General features: G+C 39.5%; 1 protein-coding gene across 6 annotated transcripts in view; it reads left to right on the plus strand.

The window, feature by feature from the left end:
- The window catches only part of ptprz1a (protein tyrosine phosphatase receptor type Z1a), a 126,151-nt gene that overhangs the window by 55,505 nt on the left and 54,473 nt on the right, over nucleotides 1-16,173 (plus strand). For 5 of the 6 annotated variants that reach the window (XM_060914758.1, XM_060914759.1, XM_060914762.1 and 2 more), the window contains exons 2-5: nucleotides 1,860-1,931; nucleotides 9,224-9,403; nucleotides 9,639-9,790; nucleotides 12,352-12,447. In XM_060914758.1, the coding sequence (XP_060770741.1) occupies nucleotides 1,860-1,931; nucleotides 9,224-9,403; nucleotides 9,639-9,790; nucleotides 12,352-12,447 (500 nt within the window). Of the gene's footprint in view, nucleotides 1-1,859; nucleotides 1,932-3,665; nucleotides 3,801-9,223; nucleotides 9,404-9,638; nucleotides 9,791-12,351; nucleotides 12,448-16,173 lie in introns of all 6 variants that reach the window. The other variant, XM_060914761.1, reaches the window with a different exon arrangement.

Raw genomic sequence — 16,173 nt, forward strand, 5'->3', positions numbered from 1 at the left:
TGTGTGTTCCTGGTTTGTTCTAATTTTTGTCAAAATAAATCACCAGAAGTGTAGCAGAACACTGATATGTAGACAAACCAGACAGTCATAATCTGGAGAAAAACGTCAAACACTTTGTAGGACTGCTGTCACTGTAGTACTGTCTCTTCTGTAATGATGCAAGTTTGTTTCAGAATCTGTTACTTGATAGCTAAAGAGAGAATATTATCAGCTGGAGATGGTGAAGGAAAGATTTTTCCAGTGAAGTTTACTCATGTGCTTACATTCTGTATGAATTCTTGAAAATGTATACAGAAGAAAAATGTTGGGATAATGAATGTTAAACCATTTTACTGAAATATTTTAAACCAGCGTTTCTCAACCTTTTTTCAGTCACGGCACCCTTCAGAAGTATGCAAATTCTCAAGGCACCCCCATATAAAATCTACGCAGTCACGCTGACCATACGCTGACCCCGGCAGTGACGTTGTGACATGGGAAAGGGGGCCGTGAGACAAATTTTGATGATGCATGAGGCGGCAATGATCTGCATTAGTGTAACTATCGTTTTTTGGAATTTTAATTCATTTTATTTATTTCAATGTTAGAATATATAATTTTTTGACGGCACCCCTAACGAAGCCAGACGGCACCCCAGGGTGCCGTGGCACCCCGGTTGAGAAAGGCTGTTTTAAACAATGTCTTTCACCAAGACAAACATATGGCTTGGTTAGCACATTGGGTTTTTATTATTATTATTATTATTATAAAACACACTTTATATTTTTGTTTTTGCTTTTTGTCATGAGAATATAGTTGGCTTGGCCACATGCCAAACACTTTTGTTATCTCTGTGTATGGTGCATGATATTTTGACTAAAATGCAAAAATGTTTTCCTGGAACATCTCATCTCATTATCTCTAGCTGCTTTATCCTTCTACAGGGTCGCAGGCAAGCTGGAGCCTATCCCAGCTGACTACGGGCGAAAGGCGGGGTACACCCTGGACAAGTCGCCAGGTCATCACAGGGCTGACACATAGACACAGACAACCATTCACATTCACACCTACGGTCAATTTAGAGTCACCAGCCTGTCATGAGATGATTAATCCTGGATTAGTTTAAAAAAACAAAAACAAAAAAACCCTTCAGGCATTGACTCATACATCATCTTCTCATACTGTCACCGATGACAGACGTGTTTGACTAAAATGCAAAAATGTTTTCCTGGAACATCTCATCTCATTATCTGGAGCCGCTTTATCCTTCTACAGGGTCGCAGGCAAGCTGGAGCCTATCCCAGCTGACTACGGGCGAAAGGCGGGGTACACCCTGGACAAGTCACCAGGTCATCACAGGGCTGACACATAGACACAGACAACCATTCACACTCACATTCACACCTACGGTCAATTTAGAGTCACCAGTTAACCTAACCTGCATGTCTTTGGACTGTGGGGGAAACCGGAGCACCCGGAGGAAACCCACGCGGACACGGGGAGAACATGCAAACTCCACACAGAAAGGCCCTCGCCAGCCACGGGGCTCGAACCCGGACCTTCTTGCTGTGAGGCGACAGTGCTAACCACTACACCACCGTGCCGCCCCCTTCCTGGAACATATACATTCTTTTAAGTTCTTTTAAAAGGTGTGCCGTTTACTCTTCTCTGCCTTTCCTGTGTCTGACATCTCATCAGTGATTTCCCACCACATTTCAGGCCTTTCTATTGGATAATTTGTTGATAATTAGATAAATAGATAATTCTAGTTTCAGGTTTCATGTCACATTTTATCATTAAATACACAGGAATTAGTGTTGTGCCACTGATATGTGCCAGTGTTTATTTTAGTGTAAGTTATTTTGTATTTTTCCCCCCAGTGGATGTGTCTCAAACCTATGGATCCAGATCACAAAAGAAGCTGGCAGAAAATATAGACTGGTCCTATGCAGGTAAGAGCTACAGAGTTGTCATCAAAAAGAGGGACAACATCTACCATGCAACAGCATCAAAAGCTGAGGAATTGTCTTGTCAGGGTTTGCGCCACATAACACAACAGATTACACTCAGTCTTATCTGTTAAATGGAGCAATTAAGTTATGAACATGACCTTGGGTGATAAGCCATGGCTTGTCATGTCCACTGGCTGGGTTTGCAAGTGAATACCTGAATGCCTTCCTCTAGGATTCCATATAACTTGTATCCTTATTTTGACTACTTACTGTAAGGAGGACTGTAACACTTCTTTTTTGTAAAGCTCTTATAGGCGGAAAAAAAATTTGTGACAATATCAATAAAAGGGCCTTTGCTTGACTAATTCATTTGAATATAGTTGCAGTATTTGTACCAATGCTTCACATTACAAAATATTAGTATATTAAAGAAGTTTCTAATGTGCTAGCTGGTAGTAAAATTGAACAAACATTGCCTTTCTCAAGGTCTGCAAACACTCAATTGGCTGTATGTAGAAGTGCAAAGAATTAGTCGCAACATGGTTCATTTTGTCCGATATAAACTCAGCCTGAAATGTTTCAACTACACTGTCAGAAACAGGGGTACAGTAGGAGTCCATTTTTGTCCCTCAAGGTACAATCTAAACTAATATACCCCCTAGGGCTCATTATTGGACCTCAAGGTAACTGTGTGTACCTCTTTAGGGCCAGAAAGGTACACATATATTCCCAAGCAGTAAATAAAGGGTACAAATAAGTACCTTAGAGGGTGCTGCCCCAGTGACAAGCCATGCACCCCCAAATGTACAATAATGTACTTTATTTTCTGAGAGTGTATGGCTTACTGAGTGTCTAATATCCTTTGTACACTTAACTATCCATGAGCTTCAAGATTGCCTGCCCAAATGTTGGTGTGTGTGTATGTATATATATATATATATATATATATATATATATATATATATATATATATATATATATATATATATACACACACACACACCAACATTTTCCAACAGGAAGAGAAATGTTTGAACACTATGACAAGCTTTTCAGAACAATATACTATAGTCATTAGATTGGAATGTCTACAGCATCAAATCTTAAAAAGCTATTAATTTTCTTTGACGCAATTAGGATAGAGTAAATGTAGCTGGTCTTTTGCAATGTCAGAAAAACTAGGCAGCTCTTGGCCATGGTTAGTGATAAAATGTACCAGACTCACTAGTGCAAGCTCTCTTATGTGGAAGTTCAATGGAAAAGATTTATCATTGAGTTACTGGTAGTTCAGCATACACAAAGCATTGAACTCTTGTCTACTCTGTAACACAATATACTGTATTTTCAGTTGCATTGAAATGTTTTTTGCTGAACTCTGAATGCTATCCCACAAGAGCCTTGGTTAAAGCCTTTGAACTGCCATAGATCTCTTGTGTATGCTAAATTACCAATGACTACTAGATAATAGCACACAGTTTGCACTCATACAACAGCGTCTCATGACCACAGATCTTGGTGTGGCATACATATAGTCTAGCAGCTCATTTTGAGTGGTTTTGGATGTACTTTTTTCCAACTGTGTTTAATACAGCAGGTGTGTTTCCCACTGAGGTGCACACAGAAGCACTAACTTCGTGAACCAGGGTTGCCAGATGACATCTCAAGAAGATGAAGAAGCCTTTATTTGTCACATATTCATTACAACACACAATTTCTTTTCTTCACATATCACAGCTTGTTAGGAAGTTGGGGTCAGAGTGTCGGGTCAGCCATGATACAGCACCCCTGGAGCAGGAATGGTTAAAGGCCCTGCTCAGGGGCCCAACAGTGGCAGTTTGGCAGTGCTGGGGATGGAACCTCCAACTTTTAGTAAGACTCAGTAACCCAAAGCTCTAAAGGAAAATTCCAGGGTGTGGTTTTTTCTTTTTTCCCTTCTTTTTTAATCTGGGACCTATTTTCCCATCTCTTTAGGTCCAAATATTTATTAGGGAGAAAAATGATTGAAATCAGTCCAGTATTGCGTTAGAACACTATCACCAGCAACCGTAAATTGGCTATGCAATGTAATTCTACAGGGCAGTCATCTGTGTCAAAGTAATCCACTTGTTTTTGCCACTGACATGCCCATAATGATGTTATAATGCTATCTGACAACATGGAAAGGATCCCTACAGAGATACATGTGTCTATTTACCTCAATAACTGGTCTCTAATGCAGGACAATATTCAGTGCCTGTAGTTGATTATCTCACGGGACTGTTTTCTGATATTTACAAAAGGGATCCTTTCCATGTTGTCAGACACTTATTCATATTGTCGAAATCAGTCAAATATTCAGGCATTACTTTGGAAATAAACTTCTTCACGAATTCTGCATGACTTCTCCTTTTGTAAACATCAGAAAACGTCCCCATGCAATAATCGACTGCAGGCACTGAGTGGGGCGCTGCGCCAGAGACCGGAAGAAGAGAAAAGTAAGGCAATGTCTGTAGAAACAATAATTTTCTACAGTTTCTTCACAGTTATTGAGGTAAACAGACACAGGTGTATCTCTCTAGGGATCCTTTCCATGTTGTCAAACACTTCTCATTACTTTTATTTATTATCGCAAATTATTTTTATGCACGCGCACACACACATACACAGAGCGTGCATGCATCACTGAGATAAGGTTCAGAAAATTTGGGCAGTGGAAAAGGGAGACACATTTATACACACTGTCTGCATTTACACCACTGCATTTTAACAGTCCATCATTGGTGTGTCTAGGGTGTTTTAAACTTGACGGAGCCCATCTCTCTCCAGGCTTGATCAATGTCCAACTTAGAGTAGCCAGTTAGCCTAACTGCATGTCTTTGGGGGAAACCGGAGCACCCGGAGGAAACCCATGCAGACACAGGGAGAACATGCAAACTCCACACGGATAGACCCCTCGTCGGCCGTGAGGTTCAAACCTGGAACCTTCTTGCTGTGAAGCAACAGTGCTAACCACCATGCCACCCAAGACAAATATAACGGACAGTAAATAACACCTCTGACACATTGCTCCGTTGTACTTCCTTCTCAGTCATTTGTACGGTAGCACCATGGAGAATTCCCTCATTTCTTATATGGCTCTACTTTCAAAAGTAGGCCAGATCTGAAATTCTGCTTCACCAATCATTAATGTGGCTTATTTTGTCAGCAGAGGTGGTATTGCACAGAAAAATCTGTCTTATTTATATTTGTATTATCTGTTTTATTTATATACATTTATTTAACAATGGTGTAATTTTTATTACTGTAATTGTATGTATTTCGGTGGAGTTAATATTCTTTTACACTCACTCATCACTTTTCATTTGTCTCTCTCCTTGGACTAACAACTCTAATGTCACAACAAATCAGATCTGGGTGACACATGGCGTTGGCAAAACAAAGAGGGCATTATCATACCAGGGATACAGACAAGCATCCAGGCAGATGGGACATTGTTCACCAGTGCTGTCCTGAATGCCAGCATCTTTGCCACTTAACCCACCCTCTTCTCATTCTTATTGTACAATTTCAGGAATACCCATAAACTGTTCTGATCGAATCATTAGGTTAATTACTTTGGAAAATTGTTTTTTTGTTGTTGTTTTTCTTTTTGTTTTTGCGATGGTGTTGAAAGTATAAGACAATACCCATATGCAGGTGGAGAAAATAATATGATGGGAACAAACCAACGTAATGCTACATCACTTCTCATAAGGGTCCATGTACAGTGCCTTGCAAAAGTATTCATCCCCCTTGGTATTTGTCCTGTTTTGTCGCATTACAAGCTGGAATTAAAATGGATTTTGGGGGGGTTAACACCATTTGACTTATACAACATCGCTACCACTTTAAAGGTGCGCATTGTTGTTGTTTTTTTTTATCGTGACACAAACAATAAGATGAAAAAACAGAAATCTGGGGTGTGCATAAGTATTCACCCCCTTTCATATGAAACCCCTAAATAAGAGCTGGTCCAACCAATTCACTTCATAAGTCACACAATTAGTTGATTAAGATCCACCTGTGTGCAATCAAAGTGTCACATGATCTGTCACATGATGTCTGTACAAATCAACCTGTTCTGGAAGGACCCTGACTCTGCATCACTACTAAGCAAGCAACATGAAAACCAAGGAGCACTCCAAACAGGTCAGAGACAAAAGTGTGGAGAAGTATAAATCAGGGTTGGGTTCTAAAAAATATCACAAGCTTTGAATATCCCAGGGAGTGCTGTTAAATCCCTTATAGCAAAATGGAAAGAACATGGCACCACTACAAACCTGACAAGAGAAGGCTGCCCACCAAAACTCACAGACCGGGCAAGGAGGGCATTAATCAAAGATGCAACAAAGACACCAAAGATAACGCTGAAGGAGCTGCAAAGATCCACAGCAGAGATGGGAGTATCTTTCCATAGGATCACTTTAAGCTGTACACCCCACAGAGTGGGGCTTTATGGAAGACTGCCCAGAAAAAAGCCATTGCTGAAGAAAGCACGTTTGGAGTTTGCCCAACAGTATGTGGCAGACTCCCCAAACACATGGAAGAATATTTTCTGGTCAAATGAGACAAAACTTGAACTTTTTGGCCATCATGGGAAATACCATGTGTGGCACAAACCCAACACCTTGAGAACACCATTCCTACAGTGAAGCATGGTGGTGGCAGCATCATGCTGTGGGGATGTTTTTCATCTGCAGGGACAGGAAAGTTGGTCAGGACTGAAGGAAAGATGGATGGCACTAAATGCGGGGCAATTCTGGAGGAAAACCTGTTTGAGTCAACCAGAGGTTTCAGACTGGGATGAAGGTTCATGATCCAGCAGGACAATGACCTTAGACATACTGCTAAAGTGACACTGGAGTGGTTTAAAGGGAAACATTTAAATGTCTTGGAATGGCTTAATCAAAGCCCAAACCTTAATCTAATTGAGAATCTGGGGCATAACTTGAAGATTGCTGTACACCAATGCAACCCATCTAACTTGAAGGAGTTGGAGCAGTTTTGCCTTGAGGAATGAGCAAAATTCCCAGTGGCTAGATGTGCTAAGCTAATAGAGACATACCCCAAAAGACTTGCAGCTGTAATTGTAGCAAAAGGTGGCTCTACAAAGTATTGACTTTGAGGGGGGTGAATATCTATGCACACTCCAGATTTCTGTTTTTTCATCTTAATTATTGTTTGTGTCACAATAAAAAAACAAGTTTCACCTTTAAAGTGGTAGGCATGTTGTGTAAATCAAATGGTGCTAACCCCCCCCCCCCCCCCCCCCCATTCCATTTTAATACCAGCTTGTAATGCGACAAAACAGGATAAACACCAAGGGGGATGAATACTTTTGCAAGGCACTGTATATGTTTATACCAGAGACATGGAGAGGTGGTAGTGAGGAAAAGCGAGAGAGCATTTAAGAATTGGTCAGTCTTTGTTAGCTCTCACTGCCTGTATATAATCTGGATATAATCTATTTTACTATATTACTATTGTTTTGTTTTTTGTTTTTTTTGAACAATACAATTTTGTTTAATATTTAAATATCATTATCAATAGGCTTACAGCCAAATGATGTCTCTTGTCCCTTTTCAGGGAAAAGTATATTAATACATTCCAGTCATTTCATTGGTGGGGAAAAAAAGAAACACAACTACCATTAGGATCTGTTTAGAAATTAATGTTCCTAAGGCATGTTAGAACTTCATATCGTACTTTCAACTATTTTTTAAATCCCTAATTCTTTATGTAGGGCCTCAAATACAATAAAGGAATTGTTTACTAGGATTCTTTATTCTAATATTATAAAATAAATCATGAGATGAAAATTGCTATGTCATATAAAACCAAATCAAATAAGAGTAAAGATTTTGTCTTTTCATATGACGTGAAGCAAAGCTCATTTTCCGTAGAAATCAGTGCAGTGATGTTTTCCAGTTGTTAACATTTTAGGTTGTGATTGATAATTATTAGGAAGAAGCATGAAATATTCCTGTCATGAATAAATATGTGTGTCTCCAGGGCCAGCTTTAGACTTTTGCAGGCCTTAAGCAAGATCTAAATTGCCACCCTCCCTACTAGAAATACAAATTTTACAGCCAAGGCAACATTGGTTTAGAGCAGCACCGTTGCCTCTTTGTATCAGGGAAAGGGCAGTTAGCATCTCCTCCAAGCATGTTAGTTGAATTGGCAGCAGTTTAAAAAGGTGCAGTGGCTGAGCTGGAGCATTTATAGAGGTGATGGTTTATAGCTTATTTTAGGGTGGTAGTGTCTGCTATTGGGAAGACGGCTACAAGCTGATCGAGTCCTAGCAGACGGTTACAGGACATTTCTGCTTCTATCCTCTAAGAGCATGTTCATTTCCTCCACCACGCAAGCTAAACACATGGAAATCAGCTAATACTGATATATTGCTGCAGACTGCCTAGAAACATTGTACTGTTCTTTGTAATGAACTCCTATGAATGTTTGGACCCGCAGACAACAGGGTTAGCTTGTAAATGCTATTTGTAAATATGTTAGCTGCAATCATCAAACATCAAATAAAGTCTAAGCAGGTGGTTAAAAAGTTATTGATTTATAAGGCTATATTCTGGCTGTATCAACCTGATTATTTACCAAAAGACAGACACTGATTCAAACAATTTACCACATCATACTAATCATATTAACTTGGGCCCAGGAGGAGTTTAGCTAACTTTATCCTACTTGCTAGCCTGGCTTTAGCAACAATTTTGCTACACAAAGTACCTTGAATTACATTGGTAGTCATCTTTGAATAAAGAGTGTTTGCGCTTTCTTTTCACATTGCACATCAATGAAATGTGCAATGTTGCTAAAGCCAGGCTGGCGGCACGGTGGTGTAGTGGTTAACACTGTCGCCTCACAGCAAGAAGGTTCTGGGTTCGAGCCCAGCGGCTGACGGGGGCCTTTCTGTGTGGAGTTTGCATGCTCTCCCTGTGTCTGTGTGGGTTTCCTCCGGGAGCTCCGGTTTCCCCCACAGTTCAAAGACATGCAGTTAGGTTAACATGGGGCAGCCTTAGGCTGTAGTGCCCTTGAGCAAGGTACTTAACCTGTAACTGCTCCCCGGGCGCTGTAGTATGGCTGCCCACTGCTCTGGGTATGTGTGTGTGCTCACTTGTGTGTGTGTGTGTGTGTGTGTTCACTGCTTCAAATGGGTTAAATGCAGAGGATGAATTTCACTGGGCTTGAGTGTGCATGTGACAGATAAAGGCTTTTGCTTCTTCTTCTTAAATGCATATAACACTGTTAACTCCTTTCAGGAACATTAAACCAAAACAGATGGCATAAGAAATATCCATCATGCAACAATGCCAAGCAGTCACCTATAAACATCGAGGAGAGCCTGGCACAGGTCAAAGCTCAGTTTCAGAAGTTGAGTTTTGAAGGCTGGGAGAAGCAAACCTCAGAGTCCACTACTGTAAAAAATGATGGCAAGACAGGTACAGTTGCTAATATTTCTCAGTGACACTGATGATTTTGAAAATCTAAACATAAAACATCTATTTCTAGGACGTTATGACCTTGCAGCAAATATGCAGTACCTTTCTCGGTACTTAGAACTACAAGTTGTTAAAGCTTTAAAAGTTTTTTCATTATTACCTTGGCCTCTGATGGCATTGTATGAGGTTTACCTTTTGTGAGCATTTATATGATGCGCTCATTGTCTCTCTCCAGTGACAATAGATGTGGGTGGTGAATTCAATGTAAGTGGAGGAGGGCTGAGCTCCAAGTTCAGGGTGGGCCGCATTATTTTTCACTGGGGCCGCTGCAATGCCTCCTCTGATGGCTCTGAGCATGGGCTCAATGGAGTCAAATTTCCCTTGGAGGTAAGAGAAAGCCTTCTTTTGATCTTTTCATCCTGTGTCATCCCCATACTCTGTGTCATAGCACTTTTTTGGAGTGCACTGTTCTTTTATAGTGGTTCCTATAAAATCTTAAAGGAGCAGTCTGTAATTTTTAGAGCCCACGGATGGATGAGAGATAACTTACAGTTGCTATGAAAACACAGATGACATTTTGCTTTCCTGCAACCAATTTCACTATCTTAATTTTCTTCTTTGCCATGTTCGAGTTTATATTATTATAATAGGCATATCAGACGCTCACTGGCTGTGGTGTGAAAATTCTGCATGCAGACGCTCATTTAAGTTTCCAAATCTGTCATTGCTTAACGCTTCAATATTTTCTATTGTGAATACCGTCATTAAAAAGCTTATAATCTCTGCTTTCCAAAGAAATTTATCTCATTAAGATCTGTTCAGTACTTTGGGAGTAACGGCAGGTTGAATTTGGTACAACAGAGTAAAAGCTCTACTCGCGTGACGTTGGGAAACTGCCGGTGCTTTTTGAGTCACGGGAAAGTGGTCACGTTCTCTTCTGATTGGTTTCTGACTCAATTACTCATGGATGTCAATCAGATAACTTTTATAGGGATGTTCTCTAGCTCTCACTGTTTCTGATGAAGTATTCAGCAAAATTTTCCATCAGCTAGTTTTGATGTTATGATTCACGGAAGACTTTGAAGTGAGTTTTCATAGCTTTACGGACTTAGTTTTTCTAATCAAACTGATTCACGTAAATAAATAACTATTTTAGAATATAACTGTAGTTGTTTTGATAAAAAATATTGAGATCGTCATGATCAGAATGATATTTAAAAAAACCAGAAGTGGGCAATTCCAGCGTTATGGACGTGACACTTGAACTCAAAATGGCAACAAATGACCCAGTGCATGTTTTATTGTCTCCCAGTATTTAAACAGGTGTTGCATATTTTAAGGCTGTACCATACTGGAGAAGTGATAGAACAAGAACAATTCCCATAGTACATCTAGGGCATGCCAGAAAATGCCAATAAAAGATGCGTTATGGATGTGACAGAAAAAGTATCACTTTTCTTGGGTGACTGTACATTTTTATCAAACTCTGTGAAATCGTAAACCTAATGTCGAAATGGAGATATCCATTTGATAGAGGGGTCCAAGGTGAATATTAAAAAATCTTTGTTTAAAATATTTTGTATTTCATGCAGAGTTTCGGAAGGAAAAGTCAGCATTATGGATGTGACGAAATTCTGTTATGGATGTGACGCGTCTGAAATAGACATGGCATATGTTTAGAAAATCAGCAATTTAACCACCATAACCCTTTGAAAAACTCTCTAAATATCAGCTAAAACTATCAAAGTTCTTAAATAATATTTAGGATGGCTATTGTTTTGTGGATTTTAGCATACATTTCTGTGGCTTGTGGCAATAATATAGAATTGTACATGATCAAAGTTGATTTTCGCTTGGGGTTTACATTATAAGAAAGAAAGACTGACAGTGACATATTAGGTTGGTTACAAATTGGTTCAACTTATTCACATCTGTAAAATACAGGCCTAGGTGATATCTCTGGGAGTGGTTTTGATGTATTACATGTTGCTTTATTTTTGCATGGTGAGGTTGACATTTACATGGAATTGCCCAAGTCAGAAATGCGAGTGTCAATTTCAATTCGGTTAATTGGAATTGTTTATTGGATGTGACTCACACAGTTTTTTTCAAGTTTATATTCTTTCATATAAACACTAGTAGGCCCTATTTTTGAGAAATACAAAGGCCTACAGAGCACAAAGAGGGTATTAGAAATAATCTTTTATTACTTTTTTATTTTGATAGAGAATGGTAGATGTGAATGACATTCAATGCTACTTATGCATATTTTATAATTGTATTTGTAATTGTAATTAACATTGATTTCTCCTTCTTTGTGATGTATAAATGAGAGTTAAGCTCAGCTTTATATTGCACAAATAAAGCCATTTGGTGAAACTTTGAAGAAGTGAGTGTACCGATTTAACGGTTTTACCTAATTATCATAATTAATACTAATGAAATACTAATTTGCATAATTTGTTTTTAGTCATTTGTAAAACTTTGTATTCAGTATACAACCATCTATGTGCCTGCCAGTTTCCATGTAAATAGCTTGAAAAATAAAAAAAAAAGTTATTAAGAAAAAACATTTGATCTCATTCGTTAATGAGTCCCATTTTGGACCGTGTTATCCTAATGCATAATATTATGCCAGTTTTCTAAAAATTAAGTCTTTTTAAAATCTTTGATTTGTAATACCTCAAGGATGGATAAACATATTTTAATTCTGTAAAACGTATGTTGTTCTGCATTCAATTCTGAATTCACTGAGACCATTTTCAAGTAATTTGGATTGAATTTGAATTTTCACCTGATATGCCCAATTATAGGACTAGAAACACTTATAAACTACACCTTTAAACCATCTGAATTTGGACAAAGAACTGATGTGCATAGATCCACAAGCTTTAGATAATTGAGTTTGTATGGAATGTAGAGTGATGAGTACATGCATATGTATACAGATGCAGATATATTGTTATGAAGCTCATCATCATCAGTCTATAGATGATGCCCTGAAGTCTGGAGGACAGATTACTGCTCTTGCTGTATTGTTTGAGGTGGGTGCTAATGTTCTTCTTTCTGTGAACGTCTGTGGGATACGATATCCATGTGTTGTTAAAGCTACAGAAAAATTAGTTTTTGTTGTTGAAGCCTAGGCAGAAAACTACTTTAAATTTTGATTTTCCTGAGCTGCTGTAAATTGCCTAGAATAGTAATTCATAGTTACTGTGTTTGAAGTGTGGGATGAGAACTTAGTACAGGTATATATTCCAGCCAGTCGTTGGCCAACTCGGATATGTCAAGTGTCATCATCCCCCAGCTTTAGGCATGAAAAAATGGCAACAAGGCAGCCAATCAGGGGAGACAAAGAGTGAAAGAGTGTGAGAGTATAAACAAAACAAATGCGATTAGTTTGATATGCTAAAATATCTGTATTAAGGAAATTAATTCAGGTGTGGTGGAGTTTTAGCCTTTTTCTTGATGAACAGATGAGGAATTAATTTGTCCTCTAGTTTAGTAGGAAGCTCACGCAGGCGTGAAAAATGCTGTATCTACTGTTGAGAGTTGCAGCAAGTGACTGTCCAGGCCATTAACAATATTTATTTTATATTTCACTATGCACCAACGGTTAATTGTGCATACAATTTAACATGGCCACAAGATACTAAATCAAGTCCATTAAATGTCAAAAGTAGGAAAAAGGAAAAGCTGATCAAGTGCTCATCTGCTATCATTTGCAGCTCACTTTCAGTAAGTGTACTTCATCATTTAATCCATATACAACCCCGATTCCAAAAAAGTTGGGACAAAGAACAAATTGTAAATAAAAACGGAATGCAATAATTTACAAATCTCAAAAACTGATATTGTATTCACAATAGAACATAGACAACATATCAAATGTCGAAAGTGAGACATTTTGAAATTTCATGCCAAATATTGGCTCATTTGAAATTTCATGACAGCAACACATCTCAAAAAAGTTGGGACAGGGGCAATAAGAGGCTGGAAAAGTTAAAGGTACAAAAAAGGAACAGCTGGAGGACCAAATTACAACTCATTAGGTCAATTGGCAATAGGTCATTAACATGACTGGGTATAAAAAGAGCATCTTGGAGTGGCAGCGGCTCTCAGAAGTAAAGATGGGAAGAGGATCACCAATCCCCCTAATTCTGCGCCGACAAATAGTGGAGCAATATCAGAAAGGAGTTTGACAGTGTAAAATTGCAAAGAGTTTGAACATATCATCATCTACAGTGCATAATATCATCAAAAGGGTCAAGGCCGGAAAACCATACCGGGTGCCCGTGATCTTCAGGCCCTTAGATGGCACTGCATCACATACAGGCATGCTTCTGTATTGGAAATCACAAAATGGGCTCAGGAATATTTCCAGAGAACATTATCTGTGAACACAATTCACCGTGCCATCCGCCGTTGCCAGCTAAAACTCTATAGTTCAAAGAAGAAGCCGTATCTAAACATGATCCAGAAGCGCAGACGTCTTCTCTGGGCCAAGGCTCATTTAAAATGGACTGTGGCAAAGTGGAAAACTGTTCTGTGGTCAGATGAATCAAAATGTGAAGTTCTTTATAGAAATTAGGGATGCCGTGTCATTCGGACTAAAGAGGAGAAGGACGACCCAAGTTGTTATCAGCGCTCAGTTCAGAAGCCTGCATCTCTGATGGTATGGGGTTGCATTAGTGTGTGTGGCATGGGCAGCTTACACATCTGGAAAGACACCATCAATGCTGAAAGGTATATCCAGGTTCTAGAGCAACATATGCTCCCATCCAGACGACGTCTCTTTCAGGGAAGACCTTGCATTTTCCAACATGACAATGCCAAACCACATACTGCATCAATTACAGCATCATGGCTGCATAGAAGAAGGGTCCGGGTACTGAACTGGCCAGCCTGCAGTCCAGATCTTTCACCCATAGAAAACATTTGGCGCATCATAAAACAGAAGATACGACAAAAAAGACCTAAGGCAGTTGAGCCACTAGAACCCTACATTAGACAAGAATGGGTTAACATTCCTATCCCTAAACTTGAGCAACTTGTCTCCTCAGTCCCCAGACGTTTACAGACTGTTGTAAAGAGAAAAGGGGATGTCTCACAGTGGTAAACATGGCCTTGTCCCAACTTTTTTGAGACGTGGTGTTGTCATGAAATTTAAAATCACCTAATTTTTCTCTTTAAATGATGCATTTTCTCAGTTTAAACAGTTGATATGTCATCTATGTTCTATTCTGAATAAAATATGGAATTTAGAAACTTCCAAATCATTGCATTCCATTTTTATTTACAATTTGTACTTTGTCCCAACTTTTTTGGAATTGGGGTTGTAAAATTCAGTCCTTGAGATAGCTGTGGTTAAGATGCCATCTTCTCCAATGTGCAAGAGTATCTTTCCATGAGATGATACAACTCATAATGTCATATTAATTCATAGTGTCATATTTATATATTTAATATTGCCCTTGAAAGGCGTTCCTTACTCATTTTTACATACAAAGACATGAATTTCCATGTGATATAGTGTGGTTACAATAAATTGTCAGATAGTGGTGCTGGCTCTTTGCTCAAGCTGACATCAAGAAAAATCTACTCAAGTAAAGAGTTAGGTGTTACTAAGCAGGTCTCTGATTTTGGCAAACTCTGCCCTGTGTGTGAAACTCCCAATCCAACTCACAATGCAAATCTGTGGTTGTGCCTGAGGTCGATATTGATGTGTGTGATTTTTCACTAAATAACTGCTCACATGTACTTAACCGAGATCTGAATATGGCCCCTAATACTCTGTGTTTTGGAGGGTGTGTTATTTTGCTTGTGTGTAATGTTTTTGACGTACTGGAGAACAGATTATATACACTACTTCTTCTTCTTTTGGCTGCTCCCGATTAGGGGTCGCCACAGCGGATCTTTCGTCTCCATTGCTCCCTGTCTTCCGCATCCTTCTCTACCACACCTGCCACTTTCATGTCCTCTCTCACCACATCCATGTATCTCCTCTTTGGCCTTCCTCGTTTTCATTTGCCTGGCAGCTCCATCCTCAACATTCTCCTTCCCACATGCTCCTCTTCTCAGGATGTGCCCATACCATCTCAGTCTCATCTCTCTTAGCTTAATTCCCAAGCTCTCCACATGTGCTGTCCCTCTGATGTACTCGTTCCTTATCCTGTCCAACCTAGTCACTCCCATCACAAACCTTAACATCCTCAACTCCGCCACCTCCAACTTTGCCTCCTGTCTCTTCGTTAAGGGTACGGTCTCCAATCCATACCGTACATCACAGCTGGTCTCACTACTGTCTTATACATCTTTACCTTTCACTTTTGCTGGGACTTTCTGATCAAAAATGACTCCCGAAATCCTTCTGCTCCACCCTGCCTGCACTCTCTTTCTCACCTTACTATCACAGCCCCCATTTTCCTGCACAGTTGTCCCCAGGTACTTGAATTCACCAACTTTTTTCACGTCTACTCCTTGCATCTTCACTACACCCTCATCCCCATTCTCATTGATGCACATGTGTTCTGTTTTGCTACTGCATACCTCCATCTCTCCAAACCCAACTCAACCTCCTTTCTACTTTCACCACATAACACAATATCACTCGCAAACATCATGTTCCATGGTGACTCTTGCCTCACTTCGTCCGTCAAGCTATCCATCACTATGGCAAACAATAAAGGACTCAAAGCAGATCCTTGATGGAGTCCCACCTTCACCTTGAACCATTCAGTTGTTCCAACTGCACACCTCACTGCTGTTTC

Source organism: Neoarius graeffei, chromosome 2 (genome assembly GCF_027579695.1).
Source record: "Neoarius graeffei isolate fNeoGra1 chromosome 2, fNeoGra1.pri, whole genome shotgun sequence".
NCBI lineage: Eukaryota > Metazoa > Chordata > Actinopteri > Siluriformes > Ariidae > Neoarius > Neoarius graeffei.